The following is a 19,601-nucleotide window of genomic DNA, read 5'->3' on the forward strand; positions in this document are numbered from 1 at the left end:
AAGCAGTGGTATCAACGCAGAGTACTCCACTTTCGAATCACGTTCGTACCTCGATCAACCACCTTCGAACCACGTTCGTACATCGATCAACCACCTTCGAACCACTTTCGAACCACTTTCGAACCACATTCGTATCTCGATCAACCACCTTCGAATCACTTTCGAACCACATTCGTACCTCGATCAACCACCTTCGAACCACTTTCGAACCACGTTCGTACCTCGATCAATCACCTTCGAACCACTTTCGAACCACGTTCGTACCTCGATCAACCACCTTCGAACCACTTTCGAACCACGTTCGTACCTCGATCAAGGCGATGATGTTTATGTGAAATGGTTGGGACTGGATAAATCACACAACTCATGGATACATAAAAATAATGTATTATAAACATTTATTTAAAATATCTGTACACTGTTTATTTTACAAATAATATATTGTAAAAACATCTAACGCATAATCTTTATAAATAATACAATTTTATATTTTACATGGTATACATACTAATATACATATAATATACATACATACAATATACAGTTTTTACATATTTTACAAAATATACATATTTACAACAAATATATATCTATTATTTACAATAGTATTTTATAATATCCACGGTAATGTATCAGTGGTTTCAGGTATGATATACCGCTTGTCGTCGTACGGACTTAGAGCAATTTTTGTCTCGCGAATGGTGTATACTTCGTGCAATTTCGATCTTATACAAGACTGACTACGTGTCATTTCAATATCATCATTCAAACACCGTGTATAATCGTCAAACGTTATCGTTCTCGCGACGACGTTATTCTTGACACCTTTTACTTTTTTTTTTGGTATCTTTCTTGCCATCCACTCGCAAGGCATACATTTTTGCTCTAAGCCCTACATTTTTGCTCTAAGCCCTACATTTTTGCTCTAAGCCCTACAAATTCGGTCATTATCGCGCCGTTGTTTTCATCTTTCATTAGACCGGGTACCTTTTTATTCACGAGCAGTATACCGTACGCATTGTCCACAGCGTAATCGCTCGTATCAAATTTGCTCACGTCGCGCTTCATATTCTCATATACATCTTCGCATTCAATGTGATATATTAAGCTGTCTGTGTCGGTGTACATTACCCGGCATCTGTCACGATACAGCGGTGACATGTACTCGTGATGAAATTCGTATAAACACATTTTGGAGATGTCGAGTACGTACATGCCGACATAGATTGGTTTATAAAATTTTACCTCGAGTTTGCGTAATTCGACAGCGATTAGATTTTCAGAAAAAATGCTTCTACTGTGAAAATTTGGTTTCGCAATCATTGCCTCTGCACCGTATCGTCCATCCCAATGTGTGATGAGTTTTACATCGACATGATTATGCACATTTTCCATCGTCTTGCCAAATACCGCATTATTCATTAATTTGTATAAATTTTTTTTCAAAATCATTTTTCGCGTGTGTTCGAAATTTTGTATTAAGTTCGATATAATTTCGGACCCATGGAAATTGAGTGAATTGTAATACGCGATGTATTTTTGTAACGTGAAGGCCGTGTCGCATACATTGCTGCAGGTTGCGGTAGTGTATGACATAACGCTTCTTATCGTATAGCGTTGCGAGAAGCTTATCTTCCCGCTTGCCGGGCGGTTTGTCATGTGTCGGGCAAAACGGTAGGTCAGTGTGCGTGTCGTGAAGATGTTGTGGATACTTTAAATCTACTTCGAGGATATAGCCTGTATGCGAATCGAGCGCTATTGACGAGATGTTGAAATTAGATACGTCGTCGACCCATCGAAAATCTGCATATGCCAATGGTTGGCACATTGCCCATCTGTATAAATTATTTACATCAAAATACATGAGATATGATGATGGTTTCGATGGATCGTACGACTGCATGTACTTGTTATTAGCATGAGCGTATCTGTTGGAACATTGACTTAGACCGCCGCGTATACCACGTTCGATAAACATAACCATGTCGATATCGGTTAGCAATTCGAACGTAATATTTGTATGTTTTAACATGGCGTCCCACGTATACCCGGGGAGAGTATAATAATACGCAGGGTCGAGCCCATAACTCTCGATGCAAGTGTCGCGGAAATTTTCAAAAATATCTGCTAATAACAAGACATCAATTTTTAAATATAAGTCGCTATATTCACCTAGCGTTCGAAGGGAGAATCGGTTCCAGACGTTCTCGGCGTGCGCGTAATCGTTCTCGGATACTGTGTCACCGGTCAAGGAACTGTAGAATGATTCGCGCGGCGGTAAACACGTATCTTGCAACTTGTCGACACAGTCTATATATTCGTACGGAAAGACGCCCTTCCGTGTTAATAGATTGAAATTTTCAATCGGTAAATTTTGAAATTCCGAATGTACAATTTTGAGTTTGTCTTTATCCAAAAAAAAAAAGATATCAATTTATCGAGACTTGTCGTGAGAGATTTATATGAATCGATGAATCGTAATTTTATGCAAGCTTTCCAATCTTTGTCATCGTTGGTACTATTGACAGTTTTTGTGAATGATATATATTTTTCTTTAGTTATCGGAAGTAATTCAATGCTCCCTTCAAACGCTGTAGCTATATCCTCGATAATGAAATGTGTGTCATAACTTGATAAATTGTGAAAAACTATCGGAATACAAAAAGATTCTTTATAATTTAGATTACAATTTGAGTGCGCGGGACCTCTGTACCGCCCGGTCAGATGGTAATGATCGCGTACGCGTGTATCGTCATCTTGCATGAATGGTTTCTCACATATATGACAATGCGTCGCGCTATGAAATTTTTCCCACACGTCAGATGTTAAATTTACCATGGGGACGTTAGTTGCTAAAATATTCTTTACGCGTGTCGCTAAATTTTTAAGTTGTTCGGAAAACCACGAAATGCAATCTACACTACGGCGAGAATAATACTCGGATAACGAATCGTCATATAAGCAATGTACATAATATGCTATACTAAATACTTGGTGATGTTGGTATAAATTCTTTTCTTCTTCCTTCTTATTCGTCTTTGTCAGCACACATTCGAGGTCTGCGTATACGACAAAAGGAAGTCGTTCTTTGCGATTAAAGTTGTTGAACGCGAGCCACTTGTCCTTATCGCTCGGTAACCGGATAGCGCAGTCATTCATCTCTCTGCAGTCTACCATATGTGTCTGCAACTTGTCCTCAGACCCGAAATAATGCAAGCATCTGTAAAAGATAATAGCAATTATAAACACTTTATAATTATTTTATGATTATTTAATATATAATTTGCAATAAATATACATACCGATCACAGATATATGTCTTGTGACCATGTTTGCTCAATTGCGAGCTGACAAGCTGGGATAGATTCTTTATCCAGGCGAAATGTTCAACGCTATTGCTGTCTTGCATGTACAACAAGTTGATGTGTCTTTCTTTTCCTCCGAGAGACGTATCGGGACAATGTTCTTTTCTTCGATACTGTACACATTTATCGAAATGTCATTATGATGTTCAAATTTTTTAATTTGGTTCAACGTCATCGGAAACTCAATGTCCTGGAGATTCAGCACTGTTGTGTAATGTGGATACATAGATTTGCGATCCGCGTCTCTTTCAGCGGGATACAGTGCAGCGACCACAGCCCACGCAAAACATGCAGTGTCTTTTGATTTCACGTTAATCACTGCTCTCTTCATCATTATTTCTCGCGATAATTTAATGTGACATCCCGCACGCATTGGATTATACTTGTTTATATTTACAATTAAATTGATTATTCGCGACACTGCCCAACCACTATCATGTTCTTGAAACTCTTCGAGAGATGCTAGCGTGGTCTCCATAGCGCGTTGATCGTACCATTCGCGCAAATCAGACGTGCGAAAGATTTCACAGTTTTTCGTATTGATAGTTTTATTAGCGCGTTTATCACCCGACACAAACTCGCCATTAAACATAATGTTCACTTTCACACTAGTGTGTTTTTGCAACACTTTTTGCACGTGTCCGATCACAATGTCTTTGGCCTCCTCTAGAAATTGACGAGGTTCGATGTGATTGCTGTTTATCACCGCACCAGTCAAGATGCGGCTCTCGAACGCCGTATCAATCTCTCGCCATATGAGTCCGACGTCTCGCGAACTGGTTCCAGCACCTGCGTGTATAAAACGTCTGCGTACCGAATTCTTCAACCCTTCGAGACGCGCGATTTGGGAGACAAGCGATTGTCGAACTCCGATCGGTAATCGTGGACGTTTTATTCGACTTTGTTCTTTCAGTGATTCGATGTATTCGTCACATTGCTGCTCCCACACAATATATTCTTCCACCGAATTCACCCTTGCGGATTGCTCCAACAAACTTGCTTCCAATTGTGCCATATTTCTTTACTTGAGATGTACTTCTTGAACCTCTGACAAAGATATTGACATAGTATGCCTCTTTACCATCATTTTTATTTAATCGTAGAGAGCATTGGCACTCGAGTATGTTGCACTTTGTGATTTTGTTACGTACGAATGATGTATCGACCTTGAAATTGATACATTTTTGCACATTTCGCGAGATTCATCTCAAGATGAGAGCGGCCGTACATTGGCGCTCGAAAATTTTAATTATGTTGCATTTTCTTGTGATTTTGTTACATATGTTTTGAACACCTGGGGATGATATCATAGCAGCCGTACATTGACGCTTGAAATTTTGAATATGTTGCATTATTTTACATTTAATATTTCATTGAGGATGATGTCATAGCAGTCGTACATTGACGCTTGAAATTTTGGATATGTTGCATTATTTTACATTTAATATTTCATTGAGGATGATGTCATAGCAGCCGTACATTGACGCTTGAAATTTTGAATATGTTGCATTATTTTACATTTAATATTTCATTGAGGATGATGTCATAGCAGTCGTACATTGACGCTTGAAATTTTGGATATGTTGCATTATTTTACATTTAATATTTCATTGAGGATGATGTCATAGCAGCCATGCATCGGCGCTTGAAATTTTGAATATGTTGCATTATTTTACATTTAATATTTCATTGAGGATGATGTCATAGCAGTCGTACATTGACGCTTGAAATTTTGGATATGTTGCATTATTTTACATTTAATATTTCATTGATGATGATGTCATAGCAGTCGTGCATCGGCGCTTTGATGATTGGTTAAAAATAATTTTGTGTCAGCAATAATCCCCACCCCATTGCTTTGTATCAATAAAAACTTGTAATAATGATTTAGTATTGTATCAATCACTTATGTGAAAGGTTCTTTTAAAAATGTACTCCGCCAGCATGAATTATTACGTTCCAAAACAAGAAATGTCTAAGAATACAAGTGACAAGTAAGTTTCGATTCTTTTTTTTGTCAAAATAAAGATTTTTAAATAATGATTTTTAAATAATTTTTGAAATATTGTTCTAATTATTTTTATAGTATTCAGCGTGCGACTCGTATACTTGGGCGAAGATATGCTCTAACCGCAACATCCTATAAATATTTGGAAATAGGAATCAGCGTCGGAATAATATCCTATGTGGACTTGGCTCTCGGTGATAATCGAGGCAATCAAATAATATTACCCATTGAAACATGGAAATCTCTAATGCGGAAACGAGCAGACATTGAGCAGCTAACTGAAACTCCGCTATGGATTAGTGATCTAACACTCAAAGCGGTTAACATGTATACTTCAAAAATTATAAAAATTACTTCATCTGATAATTCTTTGTACATGAAACCATCAACGTTACTACATTTATTCGATTTCGACAAATGTATTGATCATATGTATTCCTGGCTGTGTGAGAATACTCATAGTGTTAATGAAAAATTTAAACAATTTGTAAATATTTTACAATGTGATAATATCCGCGATGTGAGCAATGCCGCAAAGGTGATACGTGATAGTAATATGTTTAATAGCGAATCACTTATAGATTGTGAATTGATAACTTGTGCTATAAATGAAATTATTTATAATGCTTGCAACAAATAAATTATTTTACTGTTAAACTGTGTTTAATTCTTTCTTTCCCGCCCCTGTTCTATATGTATATAAATAGTATGATGTGCACATGCATTATCAACAAAACTCTTCAAAAAAATGATGAGCTAGATGATACTCCAGTTAGAACAGAGAGATGAAGAGAGATGTAGAATTAAAATCAAGAGGGGAGCAACATTATAATATATGTGTCGTGTCATAGAGTAGCAGACTTATACTCGCATGCTCGTGCTGTGCGGTTGCATGAAACTGTATGATATATAATTCTGCAAGTGTTGTAAAGATGATAACTCTGGAGGAATACATTGAATTACTGGAACAACTTGTGTTGTGCAATGTTGCTGACCTGAAAGAATGGGATTTTTTCGGACTGCCTCCACTTAAAATTGATAAAACGATTTACTGGATGTGGGAGCCAGATTGTGATGGTTGTATCGACTTGTTAGAAGGACAATGCCCGCAAGAACTAATGAGAATTTTCGGAATGCAAATGAACCCCAAGAAATTATTAATTGGAAATTTGCAGTCACGGACAACTCGAATCGCGCGACTTGAAGAAATAAGAAGATTGCTACGCAAACGTTTCTTAAGCATAGATACCAGTGTTCCTGCGCTTTCGACACACACTCCGGTTAATTCAATTGTGCAGGCGATACATGGGCGTGAAATCGGTTTGAAAAAACCTCATACTGATGCTCTAAAAGATCAGCTATGGGATATGAAACATTGGGATGATCCGAAAAAACGCTCTTTCCTATTCGAGTTGAACGTTAAAAGATTTTCCTATGCTGAGCATAGAGAATCCTCTGAGGAGGAATAATTGTTGTAAGTATTTCTTTTCATTTAAAAATTATTAAAATAATAAATTGATTAATAAAATAAATAATAATATATTTAATAAAAATTTCTGTTATGTAGGCGTTCCGCCCTGCCGCCTCATAGCCACCGCCACCTCGCAGCCACCATCGCGCTGCAGTAAATTTTATATACTTTTTTACATTTTATATTATATTCTATATTTTATATTATATTTTATATTTTATATATTTTAAATTTTTTAAATTTTTTAATTTACACACACACACAAAATTGTATGATTGCACACACACATAGTTATATAATAAAAATTATTTTAAATATTAAAAGTATATAGTTTATTTTAGAATAGGTCCTCTCCCCTTCCTCATCCTAAAAATATTAATTAAAAAAAAAATATTATTAAAAAAAAAAGTCTCTCTCGCGTCCGCCTCTCGCGCTCTCGTTCGCTGCATCAGCTCTCGCGCTCTCCATCGCCGCATCGTCTCGCAACATCTCTCTCTCGCTCTTGTGATATCTCTCTCGCGTGCACCTCGCGCTCTCCTTCGCTGCATCAGCTCTCGCGCTCTCCTTCGCGTCATCTCGCTACCTCTCGTCATCTCGCGCTATCTCTCTCGCTCTTGCATATACGCCTCGCTGCAACACCTCGCGCTCTCAATCGCCGCATCATCTCGCTACCGCTATCTCTCTTTCGCGAACGTCTCTCTCGCGACATCTCTCTCTCGCGCGTTCGCCTCGCGCTATCCTTCACATTCTTCTCTCTCCGCGGACTCCTTACCCAAAAAGTTTCATGCGATCTTTCGCGGATTCCCCTCTCCTCGCAGACCCCTCACCAACAAAGCTTCATGCGGTCTTTCTCCCCCTCCCCGCGGACCCCTCGCGGACCCGTCACCTAAATCGCGGACGCTTCCCCCTCCCGCGGACCCCTCGCGGATCCTAACCTCGCGGACGCCTCCCTCTCCCCGCGGACCTCTCGCGGACCCTAAAATCGCAGACGCCTCCCCCTCCCCGCGGACCCCTCGCGGACGCTTCCCCTTCCCCGCGGACGCCTCCCTCTCCCCGCGTGACGTCATTCCCCCTCCCCGCGTGACGTCAACCCCCTCCCCGCTTCACGTCATCTCCCCTCCCCGCGTGACGTCATTCCCCCTCCCCGCGTGACGTCATTCCCCCGCGCCATGGGTTCCCCTCGCCCCTCACCACCCCCCTCTTTGCCCCGAGGTTAGAACCCGCCTAGTATTACTACTGTTGTTGTTGTTGTCGCTGGCTCCGTAAAGATTGTGTTATCTCTCGTGTCTTTCGATCCGTTCAACATGAGCATCTCATACGCCGCACACGTACGTTATCGCTGTCGTCGTCGTACGTGCAATCTAATGGTGATCTCTTCTCCTCGAAAATCGAGCAATCGTCTGTCCTGGTCGACAACGCGTAACGTTAAATCCGTAATGCTCCGCGCGATGATCGACAAATAAATGATGTGCGCCGGTGTTTCCGATATCTTATATCCTGGTGGTACCCTCGGTGAAAATTCATGTATCGTATGAACGAGTTTGCCGTTGCTGTATGCGCCCGCGGTCACGTTACACTCTACGCGGATAATGTTCACGTTGATAATGTTAATCGGCATGTCCGACTCGTACCATTTTCGCGGCTGCAGTATACGGTTCGAGAATCCCAGCAGCGATCCAATGTTGTTAGGCTTGTTAAAATTCATTCTGTAGGCGCATTTGATCTCGCTCCGCATCGTATTGTAATTAGCGCGGAGCACTATCGGGTATTCTTCATCTTCAAAATCACCATTGTCAATGTGTTTTTTATCGTCATCACGAACAGCGTGTCGCGGACGTTTTCGTGAAATTGCATGTTTCAAAAACTCATGTATCGCTTGCAGCTCGTACGATCCCTCGGGAATCGTAATTTCCGCGTCATCTTTGCCAAAGTAAAATTTATTATTCGAGGAATTCACGTTCGATATCGTGTGATAAGTCTCAAAATCCGCTAGACCGAGTTCGTATTCATCGTCGCTCAAATCTATGGCGGGAAAGTAGTTTGCCGCGAGGACGCTACTCTTTCCAGTCAGCGTGAATGTCATAGACAAATCGGCAAAACTGTTTAACGAATACTGAGTTAAATAATGCAATGTCCGTCTTTAAATTCACGTGTATCGACCGTTCGGAGAAACTGCAAACACAATTGTCCACAGATGCTCTGATCATAAGTTTGAACAGGTGTGTGATTATACTGTATCTTTGTCACGTACCGCCCGAAATATTGCACCAATTCATTCGGTGGTCGAAGATTGCCAAAACTGTCGAAATATATAGCGCGATTCCCCCTCTTTGCGTACGCCACCCAATGAGTACCTGATCCTTTAGCGTTATCCAAATTTATGATGCTGCTCTCGTTTTGATATATAGCACCGATCGGTAGCGAATCACGCATGAAAACACCTCTAAAGTATGGAATGCGCATACGTTTTGCCAGTTGCAGCAATTGTATATTAGTAGTTTCGCCCTTTGGCATTTTTAGCGTCTCTTTGACGTTTTTTTTTTTCTTTTTGAAACTCCTCGTCCACGTTTGTATGGAGCGAGATACAATCCGTGACCTTCCATGGCGCGATTGTGACGTAGCATCTCTTGCAACTGACGTTGTGCAGCTTTTCCATCGTTCACCATCTTTGCTACACCAGCCGCTCCACCAATCATGGATCCAAGCGCGCCCAACATTGGTAGGATCGGTAATACACCCCCACGTTTCGCTACCGGAAGTATCCGTTTCTTCGTCGTCTTTTTCTTTGTCTTCGTCGTCGTCTTCAGGCCCATACCGAGCTTCGTCTTGGTTTTCATCGCTGCCCAGACAGCTGTGGCGGCGGCTCTTTCACCGAGAGTCGAATCTCTCGCAATGATATGAGTTCGCGCTTTGTCGGCGAGTACCTTATCCGCCACGTGTCTCTCGGTGAGATCGTTGCTCCGAGAGTACGCAATATCGTGTTCACGGCACGCCGTGTCCAATGGGTTGATACCTCGATCGCCTCTGGCTAATCGCTTTTGTAGCCGCGTCCCCGGACCACAAAACTGATAGCCGGGGATATGGAATTCGATTGGAAGTGCGTTTATTGCGTGATTTAATAGTCCTCTACCTGTTTTTTTCGCTGACATTCGCTGCAATCCTTTATCATCGGCGCTGGACCGTCGATGTGCGTTCGCTGCCACGGTCGATTGTAATGTTCGAAACAGCGGCGACAGGCCTGAATCTCTGGATCCGCCTTTATGTGTTCCGGAAGCTTATCCCACACGTAGTGGATGTGATTTTCACATTGCAGTAAAACTGCTTTTGGCACAAATTGCAGCTGTTCGGCGCTTAAACCGTGAATATCGGAGGCACTTGTTAGCAAAACAAACATTTTTTCGTTACTGAGCGATTCGTGGTTCCGCGCAGCTATAAATAGGCAAGCGTTCGATTCAATCGGGGAGTGGGAAAATGAGATTCGTGCGACAACCTTTGACGATACGCGTGACGAATTGCGACGACAGATTACGCTCGGTGGGGGACAACGCGGAGATGCGCAGACATGGTACGATGTTGCCGACTACTATACGCGCGATCGTATGCGGCCCCTCGAATTGCGGTAAAACTAATGTCTTGATTAGTTTGATAGAAAGCCCGCACGGTGTTTGCTTCGAAAACGTGAACGTGTACTCAAAGTCACTGCAACAGCCGAAATATCGGTATCTAGAGAATTTGTTGACGTCGATCGAAGAAATCGGCTACTTTACATTCTCCAATAACAGTGACGTCATTCCACCGAGCGAGGCATGTCCAAACTCGATTTTCATCTTTGATGACGTGGCGTGTGACAAACAAGATACGATAAGAGAGTACTTTTCAATGGGACGCCACTCGAACGTTGATTGCTTCTATCTCTGTCAGACGTAGTACGCGAGAATACCAAAACATCTTATACGCGACAACGCGAACTTACTGATCTTGTTTAAACAGGACGGTACCAACTTGAAACACGTGTACAACGATCATGTGAATACCGACATGTCGTACGAAGATTTCAGTAAATTATGTCGTATTTGTTGGCAACAAAAGTATGGATTCCTAGTGATAGACAAGGACAGCTTGCTTACAAACGGGCGATACAGAAGAGGATTTAACGAGTTACCGATACCGCAAAACGATTAGTCGCTGCCGATATTCTGTCGAGAAGAGTGAAACGCGAGCACTCTGCAGACATGGCTGATAACCATAACATTCGCGAGCGTGAAAAGATTGCGAAGGAAATTGTGAAAACGAGCGAATCGATCCGTAAGAAACATCGTGCTTTAAAGACTGGTAAGATCGATGACGATATCGCAGTCAAGACTCACTTTAAACCTATTATCGAACCACTACAAAAGATTGTCGACAACGCGAGCTTGATCGCAGTGAAAAACAAACCTGAGAGTAAAGCTGACATGAAAATTAAAACGTTACCCGCTGTTAAGCGGTACGAGGAGGAGGAGGAAAATGCGACACCGAAAAAGAGAAAACGACTAAACACAAATCGCTCATCGACATCACGTACATCGGACGGATTTTTACTGGATGAACCACCGATAAGCTCTACATCGTCCACCTCTACACCGTCCACCTCTACACAGTCCGCGACAACGAGAATCCTACCATTTACAATACCCGAATCACTCGCAAACGAAAATGTTTTCGAAACCACAAGCACTTGAAACATCCGTTCAAAACACGTTACAAACGTCGGAAGGTCAAGAAATGTTGCGAGAGCACTTCGGACCACTGGGACAAAAATATATGGGTGCTCTCCTGGGTGGCGATAAAAAAACGAGATCGATCACGTATATGGTGTCTATTTCGAAAAGGATGGAATGTTGCTCGGTAACAAACGATTTGACATGGATAAATATGATTCTATAATTATAGACAAAGTAAAGTACATTGGTACACCTGGATTATACGAGCTAGTCTTCAAGAGGATTCCCGATGATGTTATTTACACGGAAGACGATATGCAAAAATACAAGAGCATATTATTGGCGACGAACGCGCATAAACGCAAATATGATGCGCAAGGTCAATTACGGAGCAACAGGGGATACAAATACAAACAAATAATCGCACCGTTGATGTCAATTGAAAAGAAAAAATCTGGAAAGGGTGTATTCATGCCTCAATCGATGACGCTAACCGACAATAAAATTGATTACGTGCACTGGGACGACCCCAACGAGCTAGTGGATCGGGTACGATTGCTCGATGCTTCGCGCCGAGCTGGCCACAACGCTCACGACAACGAGATCCTGTCGATCATCGAGGAACTTCGCGAAGCAGGCATTATTATAAATTAAACGGGGTCTCGACAAAACTAATCAGTCGATCGGCGTCACTCGCATCGGGGAAAAAAATGCCTATCAACAAATTTGGATTATTCGAACCAAGAAATGATGCAACCGTCACAAGCGGTTCTTGGGATAGATTGGTGAAAAGTTATGTGCACGAAAAGGCTCTGTGTCGCGTCGTTACGGACTATGACGCAAGGTCGTGGAAGATTCGCCATGTAGCGCAACCTGAGGCTCACACCGATGCCGTCAACAAACTGTGGAATCCTGCGTTAAAAGATTGATGAATCAACAGAAAGAATCAGATGAGAAGCTGACTTCGTTCGATAAGGAGCGAGCATTACAGACTGCGATAAACGAACTTCAACGCGCGGCTAACTCAGAAACGGCTATCAACCTGAATGAGCAGCAGTGAACGGGTTAGGAGTGGCTATCGAACGGTTATCGAACATCTACGAAGGGTTATCGAACGGCTACGAACAATTATCGAACGGCTACGAAGGATTATCGAACTGCTATCTAACTACAATGAGTGGTAGTGGTAGTGAACGGCCTAGCAACAGCTGCGAACGAGGGTACGAACAACTCAAACAGGGTTGCGAACGAGGCTACGAACAAGTGATTAAAGGCTACATACAAGGCTACTATCAACTCAGGAACGGCTGCGAACGGGTTAGGAACGGTTGCGAACGGGTCAGGAACGGCTACGAACGGGTTAGAAACGACTGTGAACAAGGCTGCGAACGAATCAAGAACGATTTTCGAATGGGTCAAGAACGGAAGTAAACAACGCATGAACGGCTATGAACGGCTCAAGAACGGGTCAAGAACGGCTACGAACGGCTCAAGAACGGGTCAAGAACGACTATGAACGGCTCAAGAACGGGTCAAGAACAGGTCAAGAACGGCTACGAACGGCTCAAGAACGGGTCAAGAACGACTATGAACGGCTCAAGAACGGGTCAAGAACGGCTACGAACGGCTCAAGAACGGGTCAAGAACGACTATTAACGGCTCAAGAACGGCTACGAACGGCTCAGTAACGGAAATGAGCGATAAAACAAGCAGCAGTAAACGACGATCGGGAAAAAAAACCGACGAAGCGATGAAACAACATAGTTTGGAGAGACGGCAGTTGGTGAACGAACTGCACGCGCCGGCGAGAAAAAATTTTCCCCGAAGACATGTCATAGTGCGAGGATACGATGATCTGTCGCAAGCCGACATCGTCGAGATGCGTCCGTATTCTCGTTTCAACAAAGGTTATCGCTACATACTCACCATCATCGATGTGTTGAGCAAGTACGCGTGGGCCGTACCACTCAAGAGTAAAGGTGGAAGCGAGACGGCTGACGCTATCGCCGAAATAATTCGAGATAGCAAGAGATGCCCGAAAAACATGCAAACTGATATGGGGAAGGAATGTTACAACGCTGACGTTCAACGGCTTATACGGAAACATAACATCAATCATTATTCTACATATTCGGTAATGAAGGCATCGGTCGTCGAGCGATTCAATCGTACGCTGAAGAACGACATGTGGAAGTTTACGCTGAATGGAACTTACAAGTGGATCGACGCGTTGCCGCGACTCGTATCGGATTATAACGAGTAAGCACCGAACAATCGGCATGCGACCCGCCGACGTCACCCCCGCGATCGCTGATAAACTTTTAAAAACGGTATATAGTAACATAAAGATTGCCGCTCCGGCGAAATTCAAAGTAGGTGACTTGGTACGCGTTAGCAAGTACAAGAAACTTTTCGAGAAGGGTTACACGCCAAATTGGACGACGGAGGTTTTTAAGATTGTTAAAGTGCAGCAGTACTAATCTTGTAAGCTATCTACTCGAGGACTATCGCAAAACATCTGTCGCTGGAGCGTTTTACGAGTATGAGTTGCATCGCGCGAATTATCCGGACGTGTATCTTGTGGAGAAAGTACTGCGCAGGAGGGGTGACGAGATTTACGTGAAATGGCTGGGATTTGACAATTCACACAATTCTTGGATACATAAGGACAATGTGATTTAATTCATATAGACTATTTATTTTAAGAAAAATATAATGTGTACAACGTATAAAATATATAAAGTATACATGAAATATATGAAATACAAAATCTTTATTAATACATCCTTTCCTTTAATCGTTACAATATATTACACATATGTTACATAACAACCCAGATAGCAAAATGTTAGCAGCATGTCGGCAGTATGACAGCAGATCTAATCATGACTTTACAGCAGATTCCTATCCACTGTGTCCGCAATTGATGATATTCTGTTAGCATAGTTAGTAAGCAAAATCTGACAGCAGATTGGCGGCAGAAACCGAGCAGATCTGCACATATAGTTTGATGGCAGATTGGCGGCAGAAACCGAACAGATCTGTCAAACGCAATCTAATAGCAGATTGGCGACAGAAATCGAGCAGGATCTGCACAGTTCCTTGCCATTTGAATATATAAGTATAATAAAATTCAATATTTTTCGATGAATATAACAGATGCATAAGACGTGTTATCCGCTACTTATAATTTTTTTTTCATAAATATGATATTTAATGTATAACATATTATATTGTATGTAGTTATATCTCACATAGCAATTTCAAATGTTCAATTTAATCTATTAATTAAATTAATAAAATATTGTAAAAATAATTAAATTTATATAATTTATAAAATTTAAGATATAATTTATATGAGAATTAAATTCTGCTTTATGCTTTATATAGAAAGTAAATGGATAATTTTTCATGTATATCCTATTGATTCTAATAAGTTTAATATTCTCATGTTAGACTTGTCAGATATCAAAAATTAAACTGATAGAAAAATATACTTTTGACCTTTTATTAATAGCCACGACTTGCAGACTTTATATCTATTTTTAACAGAAATTTGATTGCGAGAAAATACATCACATAGCGGTAGGTGAAGAAACTATTAAATAACTGCAAAATGCAGATCCTGTTGTCAATTTGCCATCAGATTGTGCGCGCGCAAATCTTGCTCAATTTCTGCCGTCAATCTGACACCAAACTGCGTTGCGCAAATCCTGCTCGGTTTCTACTACCAATCTGCTATGATAATTCTATAAAAATGCCTGATTTCTGCTACTGACTTGCTGCCAAATTATGTCAGCAGATTTTATAACATTTCTGCCAACGTTCTGCTGTCATTATCTGATATAACAAGTTTTGTATAAAATCTGCAGTTTTTTGCTGGCAAAAATATATAGCACACAGTTTTAATACATGCTCTTGACAGATTTGGCTATCTGGGAATATATCATACACATACATACACACACACACACATACACACACACACACACACACACATTATACTACATTATATTTTATAAGGGTATCTGGTAATGTCCCTATGGTAATATGTAGGTCGAATCAGGTATAATATACCGCTTATCGTCGTACGGACTTAGAGCAATTTTTGTCTCGCGGATGGTATATACTTCGTGCGATTTCGATCTAATACATGACTGCTGACGTGTCATTTCAATCTCGTCATTCAGGCACCGCGTATAATCGTCGAATGTTATACTACGCGCTACGACATTACTTTTGACACCTTTTGCTTTTTTGCCGTCCACCCTCACCGCGTACATTTATGCTCTGAGTCCGACGAATTCGGTCATTATCGCGCCGTTATTCTCGTCAAGCCTGGCACCTTTTTGCTTGCATGCGCTATACCGTACGCGTTGTCAATTGGATAATCGCTCGTATCGAATCTAGCGATATCGCGTTTCATGTTCTCATCGTCGCACTCGATGTGATATATTAAACTGTCGGTGTCGGTGTACATTATCCGACATCTTTCACGATAGAGCGGTGACATGTACTCATAGTGAAATTCGTACAGACACACTTTCGATATATCGAGTATACACATATCAACATAGATTGGTTTGTTAAATTTTACTTCTAGTTTACGTAATTCAACGGCGATTAAATTTTCCGAAAAGACGCTCCTGCTATGGAAATTTGGTTTCGCGATCATCGCTTCCGCACCGTATCGTCCGTCCCACTTTGTCAATAATTTTACATCTACATGATTTCGAACGTTTTCCATAGTTTTGCCGAATACCGCGTTGTTCATCAATTTGTACAAATTTTTTTCAAAATCATTTTTCGCTTGTGTTCTAAATTTCGTATTGAGTTTGATGTAATCGCGGAGCCATGCAGATTGAGTAAATTGTAATACGCGATGTATCTTTACGATACGAAGACCGTGACGTGTACACTGCTGCAGGTTGCGATAATGTATGACGTAACGCTTCTTGTCATATAGCGTCGCGAGGAGCTTATCTTCCCGCTTGCCGGGCGGCTTGTCGCGCGTCGGACAGAACGGTAGGTCAATGTGTGTGTTGTGTTTATTTTGTGGGTACTCTAGATCAACCTCGAGAATATGACCTGTGACCGAATCCGGAGCGATCGCGTTAACGTCAAAGTTTGAAACGTCTTCGACCCATCGAAAATCGGCATAAGGCAATGGTTGACACATTGCCCATCCATACAAATTATTTACATCGAAGTACATAAGGTATGACGATGGTTTCGATGGATCATATGACTGCATGTACTTGTTATTAGCATGCGCGTATCTGTTGGAGCATTGACTTAGACCACCGCGTATACCCCGTTCAATAAACATAACCATGTCGATATCGGTAAGCAATTCAAACGTAATATTTGTATGTTTTAGCATCGCGTCCCATGTATACCCGGGAAGAGTATAATAATACGCAGGATCGAGTCCGTAACTCGCGATGCAAGTGTTGCGGAAATTTTCAAAAATATCTGCTAATAACAAGACATCAGTTTTTAAGTACAAATCGCTATATTCGCCTAGAGTTCGAAGGGAGAATTGATTCCAGACGTTCTCAGCGTGCGCGTAATCGCTCTCGGATACAGTGTCACCGGTCAAGGAACTATAAAACGATTCGCGCGGCGGTAAACGCGTGTCCTGCAGCTTGTTCACGCAGTCAATGTACTCGTACGGAAAGACACCTTTTCGCGTCAATAATTCGAAATTGTGAGTGGATAATACGGAAAAATTTAAATGTAAAATTTTTAACTTATTCTTATCGAGAAAAGATGCTAATTTGTCAAGACTAGCACTGAGAAATTTGTATGAATCGATGAATCGTAATTTTATGCAAGCTTTCCGATCTTTGTCGTCGTCGTCGGTACTATTGACAGTCTTTGTAAATGAAATGTATTTTTCTTTTGTTATTGGAAGCACATCTACACGTCCTCCGTATGCGGTAGCTATTTCTTTTATGATAAAATATGCGTCATAACCGGATAGATTGTGGAAAACTACAGGAATGACATAAGAGTCTTTGTAATTTAGATTACAGTTTGAGTGCGCGGGACCCCTGTATCGCCCGGTCAAATGACAATGATCGCGTACTCGATTATCGTCCAGCGCAAACGGTTTTTCACAAATGTGACATTGCGTGGCGCTATGAAATTTTTCCCACTCGTCTGATGTTAAATTTATCATGGGGACATTATCAGATAAAATACCCTTTATGCGATGCGCTAATTCCTCGAGTTTGTTGGCGAACCACGTGACACAATCGGCACCGCGATAAGATCGGCATGCGGATAATGTTTCATCGTACGAGCATTGCACATAGTACCCAACGCTAAATACCTCGTGATGTTGATCGTATGACACGTGTTCCGATGTCTTCCTCAGCACACACTCCAAGTCGGCATACACCATGAATGGAAGCCGCTCTTTTCTGTTGTAGTTGTCGAAGCCGAGCCACTTATCTTTATCGCTTGGTAACCGGATAGCGCAGTCGTTCATTTCTCCACAGTCTACCGTATGTGCCTGCAACTTGTCCTCTGATCCGAAATAATGTAAGCATCTGTGAAAGAAATTACAATTTTATTTACAATTTTATTTACAATTTTATTTACAATTATATAATTTGCAATAAATATACATACCGATCGCAGATATATTTCTTGTGATCTTTTTTGCTCAGTTGCGAGCTTACGAGGCGAGACAGATTTTTGATATACGCGAAATGTCCAACGTTGTCGTTCTCCTCCTCCACGTACAGCAAATTTACATGTTTTTCTTTTTTCTGATCGGCGAGTCTTATCGGAAGAATTAATAGTTCCTTCTTCCTCTCGATACCGTACACGTTGATTGAGATGTTGTTTATATGTTCAAACTTTTTTATTTGATTCAACGTTATCGGAAACTCAATGTTTTGTAAATTTAACACCGTCGCATAGTGCGGATATGAAGATTCTCGTTCCACATTTCTTTCAGCGGGGTACAGAGCGGCCACCACTGACCACGCGAAACATGCATTGTCTTTAGATTGCACGTTCACCACTGCTCTCTTTGCCATAATTTCTCGCGGTAATTTAATATGGCATCCCGCGCGCATAAGATTGCACTTGTTGACGTTGACCGTAAGATCGAGGATTCGTGACAATGCCCATCCGCTATCACGTTCCTGAAACTCTTCGAGAGACGTCAATGTTTCGATGACGTGCCGCTCATACCACTCGCGTAAATCGGACGTGCGAAAAAGTTCATAATTTCTTGTGTTAATACTTTTGTTGGCGCGCTTATCACCTGTCACAAACTCACCGTTGAACACAGTATTTACTTTTACACAGTTGTGTATTTTTATAACGTCTTGCACTTGCTCGAGTACTACACTACTAGCATCTTCCAAAAATTGTCGCGGTTCGATATAGTCTCCGTTAATCACCGCACCGGTCAGTATACGATTTTCAAACGCGGTATCGATCTCTCGCCAAACGAGTCTTCCCGCGTTATTGTCGCCACTGTAATTATCACCACTGGATATAAACTGTCTCTGCAATCGAGTTTTTGCACCCTCGAGTCGCGCGATTCTAGCAATCAAAGATTGTCTATATCCAATGGAGAGTCGCGGATGCTTGACACGGCTGTTTTCTTCGAGCAGTTTGATAAATTCCTCGCAGCGCAGCGCCCATTCAAAATACTCGCCCAAGGTGGCGATTTGATGGGACCGCTCCAACAGGTCGCGTTCAGTCTGCTCGATGTTTTCCATATTTCCACACTTTTTAAAATCACGTTCTATAGAGCACTTGCACCCGCTATACTTTTTTTCGACCGACGTATCTGTGCGCTTGCAAATTACGTACTATGGTTTGAAGTGGCAGCAGTCCTTATTATATTTCGTCTAATCATTTCTTCCCCTCTTCATGATTAACGGATTGTTTAATTACATATCAGAAAAGTGATCTCCCTTCATCGCGTTATCGCTTTTGACACAAAGCGGCCGGACATCGGCGCTCATTTTTGTTTATAAAAATTCAAGCGGCCGGACATCGGCGCTCATTTTTGTTTATAAAAATTC

The 19,601-nt window shown here is 41.5% G+C and overlaps 1 protein-coding gene and 1 pseudogene across 1 annotated transcript; both read right to left on the reverse strand.

Annotated features, from left to right (window-relative positions):
- Positions 1–1,775: 1,775 nt before the first annotated feature.
- On the reverse strand, positions 1,776–4,380 carry LOC145933775 (uncharacterized; annotated as a pseudogene).
- Positions 4,381–8,990: 4,610 nt separating this feature from the next.
- LOC145933777 (uncharacterized) lies at positions 8,991–18,638 on the reverse strand. The gene is made up of 3 exons (XM_083033768.1): positions 18,187–18,638; positions 17,755–18,104; positions 8,991–9,016 (listed from the first exon to the last, which is right to left on the reverse strand). Exons 1-3 carry the CDS (start codon positions 18,636–18,638, stop codon positions 8,991–8,993), a joined length of 828 nt encoding a protein of 275 aa, XP_082889894.1.
- Between the last annotated feature and the right edge of the window lie 963 nt (positions 18,639–19,601).

Source organism: Prenolepis imparis, unplaced genomic scaffold (assembly GCF_030444845.1).
Source record: "Prenolepis imparis isolate NDT839.2.m4 unplaced genomic scaffold, iyPreImpa1.0 SCAF_3, whole genome shotgun sequence".
Lineage (NCBI taxonomy): Eukaryota > Metazoa > Arthropoda > Insecta > Hymenoptera > Formicidae > Prenolepis > Prenolepis imparis.